The sequence below is a fragment of the Nothobranchius furzeri genome, chromosome 8, assembly GCF_043380555.1.
Source record: "Nothobranchius furzeri strain GRZ-AD chromosome 8, NfurGRZ-RIMD1, whole genome shotgun sequence".
Classification (NCBI taxonomy): Eukaryota; Metazoa; Chordata; class Actinopteri; order Cyprinodontiformes; family Nothobranchiidae; genus Nothobranchius; species Nothobranchius furzeri.
The window spans coordinates 47,481,550-47,507,126 of NC_091748.1; the positions used below are offsets into that span (position 1 = coordinate 47,481,550).

General features: G+C 42.4%; 1 protein-coding gene across 1 annotated transcript in view; it reads left to right on the forward strand.

The window, feature by feature from the left end:
- Window positions 1-505: 505 nt before the first annotated feature.
- The window catches only part of lrrc52 (leucine rich repeat containing 52), a 34,089-nt gene continuing 9,017 nt past the window's right edge, over window positions 506-25,577 (forward strand). The window contains exon 1 of the mRNA XM_054734451.2: window positions 506-2,124. Coding sequence (XP_054590426.1) covers window positions 1,476-2,124 — 649 coding nt within the window. The 5' untranslated portion in view covers window positions 506-1,475. The remainder of the gene's footprint in view (window positions 2,125-25,577) is intronic.

The window sequence follows — 25,577 nt, forward strand, 5'->3', positions numbered from 1 at the left end:
GAGTTGCACTGACATGCGCACTGCGTTGCCCTAGCGCCAATTTAAAACAGAAAAGGCGGACAGGGATACAGGGCCAACATTACCAGTAATCAAAGATGTACCCGTTACATTTAAATCGGATGTTTGGGCTAATTTCTGTTTTGGGATCCTGGATGTGAAAGAATCACTTAACACAGTATTTGTTTACTATTTTTAAGTTCAGTAATATTCTATCTTGAAGCTGCTCTACCGAAAACATTATTTCTTATATTATTTAAGTAATTATAGGCAGCACACCTTAAAAATTATTGCTCACTATAGTGAATAGATGAATGTTCTGTTTTTCAGGGATTTCGAAATCAAAAAGAAATTGAAAACTATTCTACTGCTTTTATTAAGTAATGAAAATGTTTGTGTGAAGAATCGTGATGCATGTCAGACTCAAATCGAATCGTTAGGCAGATAATCGGAATTGGATCGAATCGTGAGGCAGGTAGAGATGCACACCACTAGTGAACACACACACACACACGCACACACACACACACACACACACACACACACACACACACACACACACACACACACACACTCATACACACTCACACACACACACTCACACACGCACGCACACACACACACACACACACACACTCATACACACACACACTCATACACACTCACACACACACTCACACACGCATGCACGCACACACACGCGCTCGCGCGCACACACACGCACGCACACACACACACGCACAAGTAAACACACACGCACGCACACATACACACTTTTTTTTCAAGAGGGCATTACCTGGTGACGTAACCAGATCACCTATGTCGCCTGAGAGCAGGACTTTGAAGCTGCAGTCAGTGTGAGCTCCTGCAGCAGAGAGGGGACGCGCGGAGGAGCATCATTACAGCGCGGCAGTCAGAGCCGAGTGGAGGGAAGGACGCGCTCTCTCTCCTCAGCCAGCTGGACCTCCACACACAACAGACCCACGGAAACACACCATCACGAGGACACGTGAGCCTCTGCTGAAGGTTTGTACGAGTCCGGGATTGTGGAGAGGAACGTTGTGTGTTGGTGATTGTTTGGAAACTAAAAAATGCACTCTGCTGGAGACGGCTGATGCAGCTCAAAGATGAGACCGGAAGGAGTGTCAGCCAACATCCAGGTGTGTTTTGGTCTTCAGGTGGGATCAAGTACGGCGGGCTACTTGAGTTTCACGCGTCTCTCGGTCACCTTCTGAAATGATGTCTCGTGGCGACGTGCGCTGCGCGCCAGCGTGCGTGTGAGTGGCTGACCGACAGTCTCCCTCTCGAGAGAGGCTGGTACAAGCAGCCCGGCTGTGAGGCAGCGACAGCGGGACCCCCAGAGCAGGCAGTACCCACCTTCTGTCCCAGCTCCGCACGCCCAGGCAGGATGTCCGGGAAGCGCCGGGGAGTGCTGGTCCAGCTCAGCCCGAGTTCATGACGCTCCGGGCCGCTTCGTCATGCGTTTTTTGCCCGAACTCAGTGCCCAGTCCCTCCGGCTCATCGTCTTCTTCATCTTCGTGATGGGGGTGGCTCCGTCTCCGGCTCTCACAGCCGGCTGCCCGGACAGATGCGTGTGCGACGAGCAGCTGGTGGTCCAGTGCGCCGGGCAGGATCTCACCCTGTTCCCCATCGACCTGCCCCTGGCCACCCGGCAGCTCATCATCTCCAACAACCGCATCGGGGACTTGCCGGCTCTGCAGCTCAACTACCTGTCCGACCTGGTCTACCTGGACTGTAGCAACAACTCAATAACAGAAATCTCCGAGTCCACTTTCGGAAACTTGCGGAAACTCGCCTACCTGGACATGTCTTTTAACACCCTGCTGCAGATCGAAGACCGGACTTTCGGGCCCCTGGCGTCTCTGGTGATGCTCCGGCTGACGGATAATCCGAACTTGGGGGAGATCCACCCGGACGCATTTTCGGAGAACATTGCTCTGCAGGTTCTTGATGTGAGTCGGAACAACCTGACAATCCTGAACATCAGCAGCTTGATTGCACTGCCCGTTCTGCGCTCTCTGGGCCTCAGTGGGAACCCCTGGAGGTGCGACTGTGACACTGAGGACCTCTGTCTCTGGGTGCAAATTGAAGGATACAAGTTCCAAGGTGAGGATATTTGGGATCAGAGACCTTTTTTCCTAACAGGGTTATTTTTAAATAATCAAAGTGAATATTTTCTCACAGTCTTCTGTCTCATCGGGATAATCACATCGTCTTATTCTGGTTTTGTGCATTTGGCTCCAGTTGAATCTGGCTTGTAACTACCTCTCCTACTTGGCCACGAGCCAAAACACCTCTGGTTCCGTCATTGATTATTCTCACTTTAGCTTATTTAGGTAATTTGTGTGTGTGTGTGTGTGTGTGTGTGTGTGTGTGTGTGTGTGTGTGTGTGTGTGTGTGTGTGTGTGTGTGTGTGTGTGTGTGTGTGTGTGTGTGTGTGTGTGCACAAACACATGGAGAGTAACAGAGTAATAAACTGCCCTCTGTCAGGAGCTGAATTTAACACACACACACACACACACACACACACACACACACACACACACACACACACACACACACACACACACACACACACACACACACACACTTGTATTTATATGCTTGTGACCCTCCATTGACTTCCATTCATTTTTATTTCATTTTTGTGACTGTATTGTGCCTAACCCATGCCCTGACCCTAACCTAAACAAAAGTTAATTAACACCATATCTCTAAAACATGTCTTAGGGTATTTTGCCATTTTGTGGACCAGCCAAATGTCCCACAATGTGATCATGTCCACACACTACAGGTTAAAAGTTAAAATTTCCAGAAACAGGACTTCTGTGTGACCTTCTCAGAGGAAAAGCTCTTCTGAGTTTTGTCCATAAGTGTTAAAGCAGCTAAATTGAGGTCAAACTTTACTCCCATCTGCATGATAACCATGATGAGAGCGTTTAATCTCATCAGTGTTAATGTGTTGTCTGTGTGAAGACTGAAGGCAGAGAAAATGCTAAACGATGTCTTTTCTGACAATAGATCATCCTACGCACGCACACACACACACACACACACACACACACACACACACGCACGCACGCACACACGCACGCACGCACACACACACACACACACACACACACACACACACACACACACACAGAGACGCACCTCAATATTCTTATGGACCTTCAGTCCAGATGGTTAATTGTGGTGTTCAAAACGCTGGACACTGATGTTCTCACTAAGGACGTTTTGTGTGTGTGTGTGTGTGTGTGTGTGTGTGTGTGTGTGTGTGTGTGTTCCACAAAGGAAACAAAAAGGGGAAAAGTTGTAGTTTTTCAAAGTAAACAGATCTTTAAAGTGGCTATACACCGTCAGGGTTCATAATGAACAAATGATTACCAACATTAATCAGCTCACTGCTCTAAAATGTACATTTCTACAACCAAAACGTCTGAGCTTATTTTCTGGCTGTGCAATAAAAATTCTACTTGTATTTCTACAAATCTCTCTTTAAACTACAAAATCACATTGTTGTTATGACTTTGCAGTCTGAATGTAACTGAATGTGTGTTACCTTTGCAAAGTCTCTTTTATAAATGATGTGCACCTCACAAACAACAGCTGCAAACACACAGTGAACAGGGTCAAGTGTGTGTGTGGTGATATCACTGCAGCGATTTACACACACTGATTTCTGCTGTCTCTAACTCTCAGCATGAACATGAATCAGAAGCATCCAGGAGTGTGTGTTTGTGAGTTTTCCCAAAGGAACTTCAGGAGGAATCATCTGTATTGTTGCTCATGATCCTAACAGGAGATCTGGTTTTGTGTGTTTTAGTCATCCTTTTAAATTCTGTTGCCTGTATCTATTTCCTGTAGCTGATCTTTGATGCTTCCTTACATGTCACTGTCATTTCAACTAAATTAGAAATGTCATTTAATCTGAGGTCGAACCAAAAACTAAACCCACCAAGTTGTTTTGAACTGTTTCAAGTTGGTTTAATGCTTTTTAAAAACTTTATGCAAAGACTGTAATTGTGTCTCCTCTGCTGTTTTATGGAACAGGGGCTCATTGAAAGGAGATCAAAACTTTCAAGAAGCTTACAGAAACAACACATGAGCAAAACCACATGTGAAAAACATTTTGCCCACGTGACCACCTGTGTTCTGCACCCATGTGAATTTGGATCAGTTTCATGGTAATTGAGCATTACCCAGACATACCATTTACATGGCAACCTGTGGATGGCGACATGTGGAGCTCTTTGGGTAACATTTAAACCACATGTGGAAAAACACGTGATAAGCATGTCGGCACATGTTCTCCACATTTGATCATATTATCACAAAGAAAACATTCAAGAAATTGTTTCCATAAGGATTTCTTCCCAATTATTTCATTTTTTTTATTCCACAAAATTTCTGCTTAATACCAACTTTATTTATGTTGTTTTAACAACTGCTTGTCATATTTTAGGGCTCTTTGGTTTATGTTGCTGCTAATTTCTCTTTCCCTTTCCTTCACAATTTATTTTTTATTTTTGTTCTAGTGGAGCTCCTCATGATTTTTATCTTGAGAGACAGACAGTATATAAAATATCCCTCTTTCTTTCTTTCTTTCTTTCTTTATTTCTTTCTTTCTTTCTTTCTTTCTGTGTGTGTGTGTGTGTGTGCGTGCGTGCGTGCGTGCGTGCGTGTGTGTGTGTGTGTGTGTGTGCCTGCTCTGTCTTCTCCATCCCCAGTGAGTCGTGGAGGATGGCTGCTTATACTGAGCCAGGATTCTCTGGAGGTTTCTTCCTGTTAAAAGGGAGTTTTCCTCTCCACTGTCGCTGCATGCTTGCTTAGTATGAGGATTGCTGTATAGTCACTGACACTAGTCAGTGACTTGATGCAATTTGCTGGGTTCCTTATATAGGAAACATTATTTCTGATTGGCTTAATGAACTGACCTGAATTGGAATGTTTATTATGTGAAGTGCCTTGAGACGACTCTTGTCGTGATTTGGCGCTATATAAATAAACTTGAATCTTTCTTTCTTTCTTTCTTTCTTTCTTTCTTTCTTTCTTTCTTTCTTTCTTTTTTCACAAAATCAAACAACTCAGCTGTGTTCATGATCTAAAACATGCAGGAAATGTGCTGGAAGCAGACTCCTGCGCCAGGTATGTCAGCTTCACTATACTAAGTCCAACAGGGACTGGACTGGCACTCTGAGGTTGCAAGTGCAGTTTTCTGGCCACAAAGGGTGGTGGAGGTCTGAGTGACATTTCATTAACCCTGTAAAGGGTCATTTTAGCGCAAATTGGCTCAAGAAAATGATTTCAAAATGCAAATGTTGCATGGTATGGTTTTAATTCAAATAGATATGCATGACTGTGTTTCTGTGCTGTGCTAAAGCTGTATCTTGTCATGACAGCTCTCTCTCCCACTGCTCTGCTGTTGGTTTTTGGTGCCCTATGAACACACATTGACCTAGGGAACGTGGGCTCATCGGACCACCCGTTGTACGTACCGTGGTCCCGATTCTAATGAGTGCATTCTCCTAAATGGACGAGACGTAAGAAGCGTGTCTGGGTCTGAGCTGGCAGAGCTCCTGATGTCACGGCTCCAGTGTTGGGGAAAGTATTTCTGGCTGCCCCCCTTACTGTCCTGGACAGCTCATAAGCGAGAGGCAAAGAGTCAAAGCCGGGGGCCACACATGGGGCAAGAGTTAAATATTCATATAAGAGAAAGAGAAACAGGGGCCGGCAGGTTCAGCGGAAAGCAAAATGATGGATGGAAGAGAGGTTTTCACAGGGTTGGTTTAGAGATCATTTTAGCTTCTGACTAAATCAGATGAAGATGATTCAAATCCTGTGAAAAGAGATTCAGCTGGACTTTAGACACCAGCAGGAAAATAATGTCAGGCTATAAGGGAGTCTGTGTCCTAGATCTGTCACTCACAGCCATTAAAACATTTACTTCAACAAGCGGGCATCAGTTCACTTTAATACAGGTAGATGGTACATTATTTATTATCTGGAACCAGTCCTCAGACTCATCTGGTGTACAGAACCATATCAAATTCAGCTGGTCGACTCGTGTACTGTATGCTGATGTGTCCTGGTGCATTTCACAGTGTGAACCTGAAACCCAGACTGATGTGATGCCTGCGTGGGCGTGTTCGTGATGGGATCACCTGAGGCACAGAGGAGCTCGGGAGCTTCAGCTTGTGTGCACAACACCAGGGTGCACGTGTCAGTGATCATATCCAATGGAATTGGAAACGAGAATAGGGAGTGTGATGATGAGAAGGCAAAAGTCAGAGAAAAAGAGGAAGATTTTGTCAGAGGGGAAAATAAAAACTGATAAGAAGAAAGGAAAAAGCTTTGAGGAAATTACAAATAGTTGCTGTTTGACCTTCACCTCTCTCTCTCTCGACCTGCTCTGTGGCAGAAGAAGAGATGATGAGAAATTATAAAAAGGGAATGGAGGTAATCTGACTAATGCTGCATTTGAGAGTAGTGTGAAGGCGTGTGTTATTCAGCCCTTGTGGATGTGATGAAGAAAAAGGTCAGCTATTCTTGGTCCTCACCAATCCCAGTATGATGCATTTAGCTGCTGAACGATGAGATGTTGGAGCTTCACTAAAAAGCCCAGATTGGCAACGCAACTAGCTATGTGTCTTGTTCAAGGTGAAATATTTTCAGTTGAACATTTAGATTTCTGCTGAAATAATGTGGATTTGACTGCAAAACGCTGTTACCTTCAGTCAAAACCAACCCATCTACAACAGATATATGTTCATAATTTTTGCAGAAACAAATCTTACACAGACCTAGAAATTCTCTTTTAATCCCCAGAGGGGAAATTCTGATGTTGATTAACATGCAAAACACACAACCATTGGTAGCACAAATAAAGAAGAGAGATTAAAGGTGTGGAATATAAAAAAAAACACTTTTAATTATTATTCCTGATTATAATCGGTCGCTCTGAGTTTGTCATCCAGGCTGAACATGAAAATAGTCTCCTGCACCCATCTCCTGCATTAGCTTCTGATAGAAAATAGACGGTGAAACTCTAGGATTCAAAAATCCTGACAGATCTACATCACACTGTTACTTAGCATTCATGGACTCACCCATCCTGACTCACTATAGAGCTCCGGGAGTTGACGTCACTTCTCCCGGCATGCAACAGTTCAAATCGAAACGGCGCCATATTGGCATGCAGAAGCCGGCAGCTGGACTATTTGTTATTGTCAGAAAACTCAATCAAACGGGAAATATGGTAGATTCCTGTTGTGCCCCAGGATGCAGACATACGGACGACATAAGGAATGAGCTATCTACAGGATTCCCCAAGATCCGGAGCGCCGCAAACGTTGGATCATTGTAATAAAACGCGCTAGTGACCGGGCTAAAATGAAGCTGTGGGAAACCGAGAGTAAAGGTTTTCACTTATGCAGCGACCACTTCATATCAGGTACTTAAACCAACGTTTCCTCAACTGTGTACGGTATTTATTTTAAATGCTTTTATTATGATTCTTAGTGGGCTTCCTAAACTTATTTTGGCGTGGCTTTTTCTGTCTTATTACTCATAGCAACAAGTAAACATCACGTAAAACGTTGCCTCGTGATTTCTGCGTGCTGCCGTTTATGTGTTTTATGATCACAGCAATTAACCGGCTAAGCTATTTAATTTTTAAGCAATGGTTGATCAATTGTCAGATCACACATAAAAAGCACTTTGGATTGCTATTATCTGTGTCACCGAGACTACTTACGTGTAAATCTGTTATTTGTCCGTCCATCCATCCATTTTCATCCGCGTATCCGGAGTCGGGTTGCGGGGGCAGTAGCGTGACTTCCCTCTCCCCAGCCGCCGGAGCCAGCTCCTCCGGGTAAATCCCAAGGGGTTCACCGGTCAGGTCCGGTGTTGTGCCGGTAAGAAGCCCGCTCCGACAGCTTCTGGCGTTTTTAAAAAGTATCCCAGGGGCACGGTAAGGGTCGGAGATGTTTAGTCTATTTAATTTCTGACTATATAAAACGATTTCTTCTGTTTTAAAGTGTGAAGTAAACTCCGACGAAGTAAAATCCAAGCGGATCCCGTTCATGTTCATGGTTACATCCGTGTTTGTTTACCTTTTCTGCATGCCAAAATGGCGTCCACTAACTGAGAGTCACGTGGGGTCCGGAGCTCTATGGGGACGGTTGTTGCTGGTTTAACGTCCAGGAGACAGCAGAGAATGTGTCTGCTCTGCTAACCGTTAGCATTAACAACTCCTCCACACAGCAGAACTTCTCTGGACTTCTTTTATTTGTTGAGATAAAACATCAGTGTTGCAAAGTAAACAGAGTGAGTGGTTGAGTCACATTGCTGTTATTCAATCAAAGGAGAGATGTCCAAAAATAAGGAAATAAGACTCTAAATCCTGTTTGAAGCTGCTTTCTCCTCCAGCTGAATTATTCTTGCTGATGCGGTGCTTCGGGGCTTTTTACCCCAGAGTATGACTTACAAGGAATTCATTCCTACTAGAGACCACTTTAAATGCATTGATTAAACTAATGTTCCACACCTTTAAAATATGATAAAAACAAAACTGTCATCCATATACTGTTAAAAACCTGCTCAGGACATTAAAGCAGGCGCTAAAACTAGATGCATATCATATCAAACAGTGTTAAAAAGTCTCATAGCAGTGGGGACAAAAGATCATCTTAGCCTGTGTTCAGGAGGACAATGAATGTAATCACCTGCTGCTTCTGCAGCTGTTCCTCTGTCCCATCAGGAGGTCATGAAGTTTGGCACCATTTCCCATGATCATTCTCATCTTGGTCAGCTTGGCCAGCCTGCTCCCAAGTACTGACCTCACTCTCCACATTGTTGTCCAATCTCTGGCCACCCCATGGTCATGCATACATCAGCCTCCATAGAAAATAGACAAGACAGCTTTATTTATATAGCGCATTTCCTACACAAAGGCAAATCAATGTGCTTTACAATTCAATTCATGTTTATTTATATAGCGCCAAATCACAAGAGTCGTCTCAAGCCACTTCACACAGTAAACATTCCAATGCAGGTCAGTTCATTAAGCCAATCAGTAAAAAGTTTCCCAGCTTCCCAGTAAGGAACCCAGCAAATTGCATCAAGTAACTGATTGGTGTCAGTGACTTTACTAGCCTGGCAAGCCAGACTAAATAAATGTATTATTTAGTCTGGCCACGCTCCATTGACGGCTCTCGGTTGTGGGGAGGGTTCTACCGTTGTCTTTCAAATGATCTCCGCATTCTACTGGACAATGAATGTGACATAATCTTGTTTCACTCTGTTGCTTCATCCCACCCACCAGGCACATAGAGTGCCCTGATTGGCCCACAAAGTGGATAAAGCTCTGTGATTTGTTCGCTAAGCAGATAGAGCACTATGATTGGCCCACCATTATGGGCCAATCACAGCTTTTTATGTGTTAGAAACCCCTCTAGAGAGCTGTGATTGGCCAGCCAGAGTCCTGGTAGGAGTTGCTGAGGTTCCAATGGAGCATGCTTAGACTTTTGCAAATTCTTTGCAAAGCAAGAATTTGGTCTAGTTCACTAGGCTATGACTTTACAGCAATCCTCATACAAAGCAAGCATTTAGCGACAGTGGAGAGGAAAACTCTCTTTTAACAGGAAGAAATCTCCAGAGAATCCTGGCTCAGTATAAGCAGCCATCCTCCACGACTCACTGGGGATGGAGAAGACAGAGCAGACACACACACACACACACACACACACACACACACACACACACACACACACACACACACACACACACACACACACACACACACACACACACACACACACACACTCACACACTCACACACACACACACACACAACATATATACCAAGTAATGCTTCTATGGTTACATTGTGATTTCTTAGTAAATATTCCATTTGGTGAGAGATGAACTTTATTGTATTTATCCTAGTGGATCTATGATTGAATGGGTAAACTAGTAGTAGCACATTCAATGTCAAAGAGAGTAGGGGTTGTATCAACTAGTCGGCTAGTCGGCTAGTCGACTTCACTGCTCTGTACCGTAGAAGACTCCGGATGACGTATCTCCTAGGCAACTGGGGCGGGGTCAAGACATCAAGGCGAGGTTCCTTGGCATTGAGAAACACCCATCAAGATGTGTATTTAAAAGCTCAGAAATGATTTTCATTATGTGAGCTTTTCCCTTTTAGTTTATAAAGTTGTTTGTAAATAAAGCATGCTTTTGGACCCTGATGGCTTAAATAATTAGTATACTAACAGGATTTGTGTAACTGATGTGGAGATAACTGGCTGTTTTATATATTTCCACATCTGATGAAAACGCTCTAAGAAAGAGAGGTTATTTTTGAACATGCTGATGAGTTAAAGACAAAGTTAAAGTGTTGGGATCTGCTCCGGTGGCCTCCTGTGTCTCTGGTGTCACGTCTCCCTTGTTAGTGTTGATTGACCTGCCCCTCATTACCTTACTCACCTGTTTCTCTGATTATCCTCATGTATTTAAACCCTCTGTCTGTGCTGGTCTTTGTCACATCCTCCTCTTGTCTTCCTCCTCTGTCATCCCGTCTGTCATTATTTATATTAAACAGTTCTTTTGCCTGCCTCCTGTTCATGCTCACCTGCGTTTGGGTCCCAACTACAACTATATTCCATGACATAAAGTCCCATTAATTCACCACACACGGGTGAGAGTCATCTCTGCATCTGACCCATCCCCCCAATCTAACATTAAAGCCGAGTGTCAAGCAAGGAGGCATTGGGTCCCATTGTTAGAGTCTTTGGTATGGCCCAACTGGGTTTTGAACCCCGAACTCCCAGTCCCAGAGCGGACACGCTACCACAAGGCCACTGAGAAGATAAACAGATAAAGCCAAACATTTGCAGTGGTTCACGTCCTGCCCAAGACTGTGTGATCGTAGGTCAATAATCTGAGATGATTTTATAAGTTTCTGACTGTGTGATCTCCCTCTGCACAAAGATCAAACCTGTAAAAGATCTGTAATTATGACAACTCAGTGACTTCATTCAACAGTTTAGGGACATGATGAATCGCTGTTGTTTCGTGGCCAATGCAGCAACACAAACTTGCATAAACCTAACTTTTAGAAAACCTACATGTGCTTTATTAAATTGCAACTATTAGAAATGGCACAGGTTTAATTTGTTGTCCCACTACAGACAGCTGCAGTACACAGACACAATAATTACAGCAGAAAGCAAAGATGGAGCTCAGATCTATTGGACGTGAGACAGTCTTCAGGACGGAAGGAGACAGAAAACCTCTTTTTGTTCGTTCTGATGGTCTCAGTTGGAACATTACAAAAAGAATAAACTCAATTTTGAATGCGACAAATATAAGGTGGTGCCTGAAGAACAATTAATGCAAAATATCCATCTCTTCCTAAAATATCTTAATGGTTTTTCAACAACTCTAGAGCAGCTATCCACACACGATTGTTTTTGCACAACTTACGGCCCCCAAAATGAAATGAAGTGATGAAAAACGATCATAAAGTTTGAGATAAAGTGATATTGCCTTCTTTTCCCATTTCCACTCCGTTTCAGGTTCAGATTGGTTCAAGGGTGTATGTGTGTGTGTGTGTGTGTGTGTGTGTGTGTGTGTGTGTGTGTGTGTGTGTGTGTGTGTGTGTTTGCATTGTCAGACAAGTGCTGGAGGGGTTCATACTCTGGCTGCACAGGCAGAGCTTTTATTATCAATGAAGCACAACATTTTGAAAGATACTCAATGCAACAAATTACAGAAAAAACAAAAAGATACAAATAAATTTAAATATTTCTCAATGGAGATAATAACCTTTGTGCATGATGATATAAATTACGAGAACCAATTTCCCTCTGGGATTAATAAAGTATCTTTGAATTAGAGTTTGGATTGAAACTCAGTTTTTATGAATCCTGGTTGTTGGCTGTACTTGTTTTCCTGAGCAGACTGAAGGTCAGACATTTAACTGTTGCTTGTTTGTGAAAGATTGTTTGTTCAGCAGCTTTTCCTCTAAATGAGATCACAACCATACTGATTACCATATGCATCGGCTTCATAAATCTGCTCATAATTAGCTCGGCTCCTCCTTCACAGGAAGGGCTCTGGGCCCTGCAGGTTAACACCTCACAGCTCCAGTCGTGCCTGTTGTGCTCATCAGGAACACACACATATGCTCCAAAAGTCCAGAAATAAAATCACTTTGTTTCCAACGGTACGTTCACTTCAAAACATTGTATAAAAAAGGCAAGCATCTCGTCCCTCTCTTTGCTTGGATGCATCGGACAGCTGCAGAAAAACAGATTATGTTTCAGTGGCAGCATCGCCCTCTCTGAAGGAAGGTGTCCAGCCCGTTCCTCTGTCAGTGTGAGGAGGACTGATGTTTGGAAAGCATCCAGCTGAGGCTCTGACACAGAGCCTCACACAAACACTCACAATTTGTGATTCCAGATGCACTCATTTGGTGGCTCAGCTGTGCATTCTAGTTTAGTTAAATACAAGAACACTCAGAGTTCCTAAGGCTGAGCGTGATTTCTTACTAGAAACAATCTAGTTGTTTGTGTTATTTGCTGTGATTCTTTTGTTTAATTTATCCGGTTCTATTTTTATCCCAATAGCCTCTGGCCTTGAGTGTGTGTCTGAGCTGCAGGGCTTTGTGCACAGACAGTGACAAACCTCTCTGCAGCGCCTGCATCGTGCCACTGACCTCAGCCCTCATTAAACCGCCACAGCATGCCGACATGGGGACGACATGAGACTTGTCGCAAAGGCCGACAAACACGATCTACTTTTAACATAACTGTAACAAATTTGCCCACCCATCCAGAACAACAACAACTCAAACTAAACTTCTTCATGCTTTAAGATTTGTAAAACAAATGTGTTGCATTGCCTTTCATCCTGCATCCAGTTTTTGTTGCAGGGATTTTCCTACGGTGCTCATTCAGGGTCGAAAAATGTGGAACCTGCTAGGGCCTGCACGACTTTATTTTTTTTAAAGTCGACAGTCAAGTAATGAAAGTCGAGTCGACTTCGACTAGTCGTTGATGACGTCATACGCCGGAAGCGGGTGGGGGGGTCGGTCGGTAGGTTCGCTGGAGTTTTTGACAATTAAAATTGCGCCCACATTTTCTAAGTTAACACATCTCTTTTAACAACGATAGTTTCTGCATCCTACTTCAGCCCTCTCCCCCCTCCCCCTGCGCAGCAGCCGCAAACTCACTGATGCGCCTGCACCCTTTCCTGCTGCTCTAAACATTAAAATAATTATTTCATTTTCTGTTCCTCACTTCTGATTACCTTCAATGGTGTCTGTTTGTTGCAACCACCAGGTACAAAAACTAACTTGTTTTTATTTGACTATTTTTCTGTCCTGTCTGTTTATTATCTTCCTGCATCTCCTCTCAATCCTAAAGAAAAACTGCTACCTGCGTTCATATATATTCACCTTATGAGTTACCTTTGAACTGCAGTTCTAAAAGATCTACCGACCGCAAAAACAGTGGAGTGCCGCTGCTCGCCGGCCGACTACAACGGGACCGTTTTTGCTGCGGAGTTCGTGCCGGAGCGGAGTGGAGATAGTGGAATCTTGGGGGTGCGTCACCGGAGGACAACAGGTGATGCGCCTCGCTCCGCAGCAGCGAAATGCATCAGGCACAAATAACAGACAGAAAACATGAAAGGAAAGGAAATGAGCCGACATGAACGATCGCGTGTTTAATTTGTTTTTGAGGTGGTGACACCTGATTTGGCGGTGCTCAGGACGCAATGTCTGGAGCGCGCGTCAGTGATCAGAGCTTTGCATGCACCAACTGGTTAAGATTAGGATGGGGTGAGGGGAAGGTTAAATTGCAAGAGGGAAAAGGTCACAGTTTGGTTAAATGTTCGTTTTACCGCCGGTGTCAGTACCGCACAGCGCGTCGCCTCCAGGGGCTCATCACCTGCTGTCTTTTCCGAGGACTGCATCTTGTCAGTCATTATCACGTGACAGCGACTAGTCGATGACAGGCATAAAAAGTCACTACAGAGCCTAGTTCGTACAACCCCTAGAACCTGCAAGCATGCAGGAACTTTCACTTCTTTGGGGCTGCAGCTATACTGTCCTGAGAGCACTGGAATTAGACTGCAGATTGAAGCTACTCTGCAGGAACAAAAAAGGACACACACACACACACACACACACACACACACACACACACACACACACACACACACACACACACACACACACACACACACACACACACACACACACACACCTCTGTTTCTCTCCAACCTGAAAATACCCCGTGGTTGGTTCCTGGGGTGTCTGTCTCATTTTGCAGCATCACAAGTGCTGCAGCACCAGGAACTGGACAAGGTTTTCTGGGACATAATGAGCAAGTTAAGTTTAGAAAAGATGGTTTTAACAAGGTCTGTTATAGACCCGTCTTAATTAGGAACACACGTCAGGAATTTTCTAAATAACTCATCAGCTGCCAAACTAGATCCACTGGCAAGTGAATAATCATGGATGTATATTTATACGGATAATGCCAGCATCGTTTCCATACAAAATTGGGGGGGGGGGGGGGGGGGGGGATGGGGGGTAAAACAAAAGGCTTGATTTTGACTGCATTCAATAAAAGTTCCAGAGGATGCAGATTCTGCAGAAGTAGCAGAAACAAACTGAAAATGTCAGAGGCATCCTGCCAGAATGCTGTCTGAGCGGGTCTCCAGGTCTGAGTGAGAAAACGACGCAGATAGAGAAAAAAATGTCTGAGCCGAGTCTGAATCATCCCGACTGTCACCTTCTCCTCTGTTCATCATCATTAATACGCACTTTATCTCTCCTCTGATTACAGGCATCAGCCATGAATTTTTCTCAAATGTAACTATGAATGTTGAATAGAGCAAAAAGTATGAATGCATGTGGGGAAATAAACTCTGCAGGGTTTCACAGGATCGGTTTGGTTTTCAGTGTCATGATAGTGGCACATTGTTTATTTACAAAAATTCATGAATATGAAGCCGCTGAAAGAGCCGTGGTACAAAAACACAACTATGAAGAGACAGAAGAGTTAATGTCACTCAGAAGTGAAAACACACACAGCGCTGGCATCCTCCCACCTCCTAAAGACAACCTTGTGTTTGGTAAAGAAAACACCTGAGAATGATACTAAACTAAAACTGAGTTTGAATTAATGAATGAACCATGAGGGCTGCATTCACAAGGAAGAAGTTCTGGGGCCTCATTTATCGAGCTTGCTTACGCACAAAACGGGGTTGGAAAACTGCGTAAGCAACTTTTCACGTAATGTTTGGGATTTATAAAGGAAAACTGTGCGCAACTTTAAGTTGACTAAGGACCTGGCTTACGCACATGTTGGACATGGAGAGCACCTGCAGTGCTGCTGCTGAGAATACAATCATGAATTTCAGCAACAATATCACTTGTACCACTTTGTGCGGACACAGAACAAGCAACCCAGAACAAGGAACACCTGAGAACATTCCTAGGTAGAGTGCGATTTCTAAAGCGGAGATTGCGTGCAGCTGTGCGTACTCCATGTTTTATAGGCCACACACCTACTTGGCGTAAGTTATTTTTGCTGAGCTTATGTACGGTTTTAGTAAGGATTCTACGTGATGTTTTATAAATGAGACCCCTGCTCATTTACAACCAACATTCATGACTACAGAAATGGAATGCAGCCCTGGTCAATACAGCTTTGCTTTCCCTCGTCCAACCAAAGCATCTGCTCTAAATCACACCTTTATCTTTTAAACATCTAATTTGACACTCAGACTGAATTAGCTGACACTTCAGAAGAACATCAGCTATAATAAACTATAGGTTAGCTATAATAAAGGTTTTAGTTTAACTGGTTCCTTCTGTAGCCCAGGGCATCAGATAAAAACTGCCTAAACGGTGGCTGAGGCCTGTAAAAAAATACGGTTTATTTGTTTAGTGTGTTTGAGAAACTTGTAAAATCTACTACAGCTTCCTTATAGATTTATCTCTGATGAGCACCTACCGTATTTTCCAGACTATAAGCCGCTACTTTTTTCCCACGCTTTGAACCGTGCGGCTTATGAGTTGCGGCTTTACTGAAGATTTTCCTTCACTTGCCACCAGGGGGCGCTTTAGCAGAAAGTGAAACAGGTGGGAGTCAAAAGTGGAAATGGAAGAAAGTGCTCATTTTAATTTAGCACATGCAAGCAGCCGGCACGACGAAGAATTTGTTTCAAATCCACCCCCCTCATCATGGTAACGACACGTATGAGTTCATATGATTTAAGTTGAAGGCCATCGATCTGGCAGTAAAGGAGGGAAACAGTGCTGCCGCATGTAAGCTTGGCATGAATGAATCCATGGTTCGGCGCTGGAGACGGCAGCGGGAAGAACTCATTCAAGCCAGCTTCACCCGGGGATGATGACAGCAACACGGACAGCGACACCGACATCGCCACAGAAAAGGTATGTGACGAAGCTCTTCTGAGGCTGTTCAACTCCGACACTGAAGGAGAGGACTTTAATGGCTTTAGTGTGCAAAAGGAAGATGAGAGCGAATGACTTCTTCTGGCAGGCAAGTGTGTTTTATTTACTAACCAGGCATGTTTTGTGTGCAGTTTTTATTTTCTAATCATCCAGGGCTTATTAATGCTGAGTCAGCGCTATTCTTTTCTTCTAGACATGCAACTTACGGTAATAACGTGTCAGTGCTGTTTTTATTTTATAACCATCCAGAAATATGAATGCTATCAGTGCTGTTTTCTTTTCTAAACTTGCAGGCACGTTCACCCGTGTTTAAAATTTGTTTTGTTGAATTAAAACAACAATGAAAAACCTCCGTGTAGCGTCTTTCTGTCTAATTATCTCATGTTATGGCCGTACATGCGCTGTGCGCCAGAGACCTGCATGTGGCTGCTGCACCACGGCTTGTATTTGAGTGCAGCGTGTGTGTGTAGAAAACCTTTTTTTTGTTGGTGCGGTTTAAATTGAGGTGCGCTCTATAGTCCAGAAATTACGGTACCAATACTGGAGCTGAAGGAACTGCAGTTGCTACAAGATTTAACTAAAGGGTTTCCAAAATAAAGAATTCTCTGAAGGATCTAGATGTTGGTAAGGGAACCAAAGGCCAAATTGTAGATCTTGTGACCCATCCCCTGGGGCAGCAGTGGCCACGCTCAGGAGCTATTTGGTGGTTTAACCCCCCAATCCAACCCCTTAATGCTGAGTGTCAAGCAGGGAGGCATCAGGTCCCATTTTTAAAGTCTTTGGTCCGACCCGATTGGGATTTGAATTGACAATATTTAGCTTGAGACCAAAACTAATTTTGATATATTTTTGATCATTTCAGAAACAACAGGTATTTTATAAAACATCCTCTTGGTTTTATACATGTTCATGACAAATTTCACAATAAAACATTAAAATCTGTAAAAAATATATTTTACCAAGAAGCATGCAGCAAAGATCCCCGACTCCCTTTCTCGAGGGCTGCTATCCAGCATGTTTTAGGTGTTTCCCTATTCCAACACACGTCATTCACCTGTTCAGCAGCTTATCAGTCTCTGCAGATGCCTGTTAATCACCTGCTGATTAAAATCAGGTGTGCTGAAGCAGAGAAAACAATAAACATGCTAGAAAGCGTCTTTCGGCATGGGCATCACTGTTATGCACAGTTGTAAGAAAGTTTAAAACAATCAAACGAGTAACTCACACTTAATATATGAGAAACAATTGTTTCCTTTCACATTTCCTTCAATTTATATCATAATTAAAGAAACAGGACAAACTTTCTGCTAAAATGTTTAGATATCTTATTACATGCTAGAGAAACCTGTCATTTGCACAGAGCGAAACATTATTTATTGAAGCTCATTTTTACAGTTTTGACAACAACCTCAACTCAAATAAATGATTAAATACAGAAACTCTTAAGTTTTATTTTTTTATAAATGCTCTCTCTCTTAGCCTTACCTGAACAGTTTCTGTCTGGAGCATTTGTGACAATTTCCTAAAAACCACAGGCTGGGTCAAAGTAAACCCAGACAGAATTTAGAAGTTTGCTTGATGGCAGAAATGTGGAAAGAAAATCACAGTTTGAATCCAGTTCTCTGTTCGTCTGCTGGATCACCTCAGCTGAACTGTCCCTTCTCAACAATCTCATACGTCCTGAATCTCTAATCCTTATAACGACTTAAACAAACACCTTCCCTCAGCTCAGAACCTTCTGGACCTATGGTCTATTTTTGCACGGACCTGGGAGAGTTGTATCTTTTAATCTGTTGTTGCGACAGCAGCAGACGTGACGGTAAAACAGCATTAACTCAACTTTTATTCTAATCCTGCTGCTGAGAGGCGATCGTTAGACCCATATTGATCTGAAACCTTATCAAACCACTGCAGACGTGCTGTGGAAAATCTCCTCAGTAAGCTTAGACGTCTTATTGGACCTCCCAGTCAGCTGACTTGTTCATTTAACCGTTACACGGATCCATTGGTGGCTATCTGATCTCCAGACCGATCTGTGTTGTCATTATTTGAGGTCTTCAGTGTGGTATGAGATTAAAGTGCCAACATTTACAGTTTTAAAACTCTGAAAGCCATAGGGTCCCTTCCAGAGGTCTAACTGTCATCTGTGGATGTAAATAACTGGAAATATCCATTCCTGTTTTTGTTTTTCATTTGTATTCACTGGAATATGAACTGAGTGGTTGCTTTTTTCAGATTATTCAGTGAAATACTAGAACATACCTCTCCATCTTCTACTTTACTCATTAAAACATTTACCGTTTATATTCAATTCAATTCAAGTTTATTTATATAGCGCCAAATCACGACAAGAGTCGTCTCAAGGCACTTCACATAATAAACATTCCAATTCAGGTCAGTTCATTAAGCCAATCAGAAATAATGTTTCCTATATAAGGAACCCAGCAAATTGCATCAAGTCACTGTAAAGTCACTGACTAGTGTCAGTGACTTTACAGCAATCCTCATACTAAGCAAGCATAAAGCGACAGTGGAGAGGAAAACTCCCTTTTAACAGGAAGAAACCTCCAGAGAATCCTGGCTCAGTATAAGCAGCCATCCTCCACGACTCACTGGGGATCAAGAAGACAGAGCGCATGCACGCACACACACACACACACACACACACACACACACACACACACACACACACACACACACACACACACACAGACAAAGACATATTGTATTTATCCTAGTGGATCTATAATTAAATGGGTAAACTAGTAGTAGCACATCCAACGTCAAGGAAAGCAAAAAGTTCCCGGTGGTTGCCTGGTGGGGTCTGGGTCCCTGGGCTCTGCTGGGGTCCCCGGCGGGGGTGGTAGCCCCTGGGTCCCGGGTCGCTGGGTCCCGGGCTCGGCCGGCTAGGGGGTGGGAGGCTGCGGGCAGGCCTGAGGGCTTGCCGCTGATGTCTCCCGGGACTTTGCCGGCTGCTGGTTGTGGCCCCCCGGGGCGATCCTCTGTGCCTCTCGAGGGGGGGCAGGGGCCTTCCTGGTTGCAGTCTCCTTGGGGTTCCTGTGTTCTGGGGCAGCGCCTGGATCTCTGGGACTTGGAGCTCCCCCCGTCTCCTGCACATCTTTGGGGGGCAGATCTGTGGTTCCTCACACTCTCTGTTGGACGCTTCTATAGAGAAACCTTACATAAACAAGCATGTGTACACACACAGGTGCTCACCTGGTGCTCTCAAAAGTATGGGCTTGGGCACGTTCAACACAGGTCTTAAGACTATGGTGGGCACTTAATGCATTGTGATTTATTATTGTGATACTTCAGTTAAGCAATGTTGATTATATATTTCCTCATCAAGTTGACGCAGTGATAACTTGATCTTGTTGTATTGTTGTTGTGTCCCTTTTTTTTTGCCCTTTTGCTTTTTTTTTGTCTTTTTCTGCAGGTCTAGAAGCAGACTCTTGTTCATTATGGTTTATTTTTGTGGAACCCCCCCCCCCCCCCCCTCCCCACCTTTTCTTTTCCTTTCATCTCTGTCTCCGTGTCTGGTCGGAATTACAAAGCATTCAAAAACAATAACAATAAAGTTTTAAGTGTCAGGCGTGACATTAAAAGCAAACGCTTTAATGCTCCACCTGAGAGTAAATCTGTAAGGCTTGTTACCAGCATTCAGACATCAATTCTGCTTGCTTCACAGCCAGACAGGACACGGTAAAAAAAAAAAATGAAAGCAAAAAGTTGTTATCAGGAGAGGGAGAATGTTTAAGTGGTTAGCAGCAGTGTGCTAGACGATGGCCCCCTCCATGAGGCCACCACAGCTCAGCAGAACATCATTGTAGCTTCTTCTGGGGAGAAAAACACTTACAGAGAAAATAAAGTTAACAGCTGAAATTGCAGAAAATAATACAGTTAAAGAGCAGATTGTAGAAGAAAGTAGTAGAGTGTGAAAAGTGGCCAGTGTATCCTCCAGCAGTCTAATTGTACAGCAGCATAACTACAGAGATAACTCTGGATAATATATCCTACTTAGATGGAGGCATGTTGAAGGCAGGGCAAGGGAGAGCCGTCTTTACCGAGTGTACACTCCACCTCCCTGTACTCCCCCACTTGTCCAGATTTAGGCTAACATCAGATTTTAACCATAGGCTCTATCAAATAAAAATGTTTTAAGCCTATTCTTAAATGTAGACAAAGTGTTTGCCTCACGGACTAAAGCTGGGAGCTGGTTCCACAGGAGAGGAGCCTGATAACTAAAAGATCTGCCTCCCATCCTAATTTTAGATATTCTGGGAACCACCAGTAAACCTGCAGTCTGAGAGCGAAGTGCTTGGTTAGGAACGTATGGAACAATCAGATCACTGATGTATGATGGAGCTTGATTATTAAGAGCTTTATATGTGAGAAGAAGGATCTTAAAATCTATTCTGAATTTAACAGGTAGCCAATGTAGGGAAGCTAAGACAGGAGAGATATGATCTCTCTTTTTAATTCTCATCAGAACTCTAGCTACAGCATTTTGGACAAGCTGAAGACTTTTAACTACACTCTGTGGACTTCCTGAGAGTAATGAATTACAGTAATCCAGTCTTGATGGAATAAATGCATGAACTAGTTTTTCAGCATCACTCCTGGAAAGGATGCTTCTAATCTTAGCAATATTCCGAAGGTGGAAAAAGGAAATCCTGCAAACCTGTTTAACTTGGGATTTGAATGACATGTCCTGGTCAAAGATAACACCAAGGTTCCTTACTTTGTTCTCGGAGACTAATGTAATGCCATTCAGGTCAGGTGATTGACTAAGCAATTTCCTTTTCTGGATTTCTGGTCCAAAGATGAGAACTTCCATCTTGTCTTGATTTAAAAGCAAAAAGTTTAGAGTCATCCAATTTTTTATGTCCTCAAGACAAGCCTGTAATCTTCCTAACCAATTAGGTTCATCAGGGTTAATGGATAAATATATCTGAGTATCGTCGGCATAACAGTGGAAGTTTATCCCATGCTGTCTAATGATTTTACCAATTGGGAGCATATATATATAGTAAAAACGAATTGGTCCAAGCACTGAACCCTGTGGTACTCCAAGTAACCCTGGAGTATGAAGACGATTTGTCATGTACATTTGCAAAATGAAATCTGTCAGACAGGTAGGATTTAAACCAGCCTAGCGCTGTTCCTTTGATCCCTACAACATGTTCAAGTCTTTCTAAAAGAACATTGTGATCAACTGTGTCAAAGGCAGCATTGAGATCTAACAAGACTAGAACCGACACAAGATTCTTATCTGAGGCCATGAGAATATCATTTGTAACTCTCACTAACACAGTTTCAGTGCTGTGATACTCTCTAAAACCAGACTGAAATTCCTCAAACAGAGCATTAGTGTTTAAATGCTCACATACTTGGATGGCCACTATTTTCTCCAGGACTTTGGATAAAAATGGAAGGTTAGATATTGGTCTATAATTCATTGGGTCATCTGGATCCAGAGAAGGCTTCTTAAGTGAAGGTTTGATTACAGCAACCTTAAAATCTTGTGGTACATACCCATTTACTAAGGATAGATTGATTATATCTAGAATGGGGGCAGTAACCAAAGGAAATGCTTCTTTAAATAATTTGGTTGGGATTGGATCCAAAATGCAAGTTGAAGGTTTAGATGAAGCTAATATTTTTGATAACTCTGAAAGCTCAACTGGATCAAAACGGTTCAAGCACAGATGAGGTTCTACAGTCACCTCTGATGCTGCCTCACTTACTGAGGAAGAAGAAATCGCATTAGGGAGGATGCTAAAGATTTTGTTTCTAATAGAATTAATTTTACTTGTAAAAAATCCCATGAAGCCATTGCTGCTGAGGGCTAAGAGAATAGATGGCTCAGAACTATGATTCTGTGAAAGTTTAACAACTGTACTGAAAAGAAATTTAGGATTATGCTTATTCTCCTCAATTAATGCTGAGAAATAAGCAGTTCTAGTTCGTGGAAGCTTATTTTTATAAAGCACAAGACTATTTTTCCAGGATAGGTAGGCCTCCTCATGGTGCATAGAGCGCCATGTTCTCTCCAATTTCCTAGAGTTTTGTTTTAAGGCTCGTAAATGAGAATTAAACCAGTGAGCCAACTTCCTGTCCCTAATTACCTTCTTTTTTAAAGGGGCAACATCATCTAATGCCACACGTAAAGAGGAATTAACATGATGAACTAAGGCATCAATTTGTGAGGGGCTGGAACTGAAAATATTGCCCTCTGCTACATGCCTCTGAGATGCTGAGGACAGTAAAGATGGAACAGTTGATTTAAAAGATGCAACAGCGTTGTCAGATAGAGACCAACTATAGTGAAATTTACTTTCATGTCTCGAGAACTCAGTTATAAAAAACTCAAAGGTTATCAGAAAGTGGTCCGAGAGGACTTGATTATGTGGAAAGATTGTTATTTCCTCACACTCTATGCCATAAGTCAGAACAAGGTCCAATGTATGATGGCAGGAGTGGGTGGAGCTATGTATTCTTTGAGTAAAACCAATTGAGTCTAAGGCTACATTGAGGCAATCATTTTCAATGTCAACATTTATTTATTTAACTTATGTTTTTCAGGAGGATAAACTGCTTGAGATGTAACATCTCGTTTTCGAGCAGGTCCTCCTACAACACAACCAATAACAAATAAGGTGGCAGAGTTAGAAAGTTGTAACAGAAATAAAAAAAAAAAGGGGAAAGTAAATAATAGCAAAATCAACGATATGTATAAATGTATATATATACACACGTAAATATAAACACATAAGCAAGGATACATAGATACCAACAAGTGTACATACGTACATACATACCTATATACCAAATTAAATTAAATAAAACTGCTGTGAGGCACTCAAAGAGAAATAAGGGCAAGAAATTACATTGTAAATAAACCTAAAGTGAAGTAGTATCCCAATTGAATACAAAGTTTGGCAACGAAATACAGCATGTTAGCCATTGAATGCACACAATCATCATAGTAAAGATTAAACAAAGCAACTACAGCTTGGCTTTACATAAGCATAAACAGTGCGGGAAAATTTACGAATTGTTGAGATGGATCTTAATTCAGCGGGTAATTTATTCCAGTCCTGAGGAGCTTTAACACAAAAGGCGAGTCTACCCACCTCCTTTTTAAAACGAGGAACAACAAATGATGGAAGAGTAGTTAAGCGGGTTGAATACAAGGAATCAATGGGAACCAAAAGTGTTTTTAGATAAAGTGGAAAATCAAAATAAATGCACTTAAACATAAATATCAACCAATGAAATTGTCGTCTAGCTTTTAAAGGAAGCCAACCAAGAAGATCATACATATAACAATGATGAGTGTTAAATGAACACCGCAAAATAAAACGACACAAACTGTTATAGACGACATCAAGAGACCGCAGGCTAGAAACTGTTGAGTTTTGGTATAAAATATCAGAATAATCAATGATCGGTAACAGAAGCTGAGTGACGATGCACTTTCGAACAATAGGTTCAAAGCAATTTATTGAGTTATAAAGGATACGTAAACACCGTGTGACCTTAAGACATGTTGTGTGAATGTGAAATTTAAAAGACAGCTCTGGCTCTAGCCAAACTCCTAAATATTTCATTTTAACAGACGGTTGAACCGGGGAGGAATCCAAAAAATAAAGATTAAGAGTCCTGTCACTGTCAGATAGAGTTCTACTTCTGTGAAACAGCATGGAGTAAGTCTTAGATTTATTTAAAAGAAGTTTGTTCTGCGTTAGCCAGAGCTGCACCTCGTCAAAATTAGGCTGAATAGCTTCTTGTAATTCGGATTTACTCGACTTAGAACAGTATAAGACTGTGTCATCTGCATATAACTGAACAGAACAGGATCTGCAGCACTGTGGTAAATCATTAATAAAAATTGAAAATAATAATGGCCCAAGTGAGGAGCCTTGGGGAACACCTCTGATGACACCACGCATGTTTGATTCAGAACCATTAAAGGAAACAAATTGAGAACGATGATGAAGAAAAGAACTAAACCACAGTAGAGACGGCCTTGACAGACCAAAAGCATATAATTTATCTAAAAGTAGATAGTGATTGACGAGGTCAAAGGCTTTTGTTAAATCAAGAAAAATCGCACCACCAAATAAATTATTGTCAAAACCAGAATAGATGTCATTAGAAAATTTGAGCAGTGCAGTAGTTGTCGAGAAGTTTTTTCTGAACCCCGATTGGTACTGTGATAGTAGGTTGTTATCCTCTAAGTATTTAGATAGTTGGATAAAAACCAGTTTTTCAAATACTTTAACAACTGTATTAATTATAGCAATGGGTCTATAGTTATTAGGTTCAGATGTATCATTTCCTTTATGCAGTGGTATTATTTTAGTACATTTCCAAGCTTTTGGAACAGAACATGAGTTAATTGAATGATTAAAAAGAATAGATAATGGTAAGGCTAGAACATCAGCAGCTATCCTAACAAAGCGACTCTCAATGCCATCTGGACCTGCAGCATTCCCACTAGAGAGAGACAGTATAACTTTACGCACTTCCTCAGAACGAATTTCAGAAAAAGAAAATCCACTGGAGCAACAGTGAGGCAGGGTGTAAGACCCATGATGTTCTGCAGAGGCAGGGAGAGGAGAGGAAGCAAAGTGCTTACTGAATGCTTCAGCAATTTCAGCCGGGTCATTAATAAGACTCCCATTAACATTCAGATGTGAGATTTTAACATTAGTTTTCCCCCTCAGGTCTTTAATTTTATCCCAGAAGCGCTTAGGGTTATTGATATCCTTATGCAAAGCATTCTTATAAAAATTAGCTTTAGCATTCCTAGTCTGGGTAGTACAGAAGTTCCTTAGTTTTCTATAAACTGTCCAATGCTCATGCAGATTGCTAAGTTTTGCTACTTTCCACGCTTTGTCGCGCTTCTTAAATAAAGCAATTAAATCATGAGAAATCCAAGGCAAATGGCTGCCCTTAATTTTTACACTGACCCAAGGAGCATGTTTATCAAGAACCTGCATGAACTGAGAGTGGAAAAATGCCCAAGCATCATTAACATCAGGTATAAGAAACAATC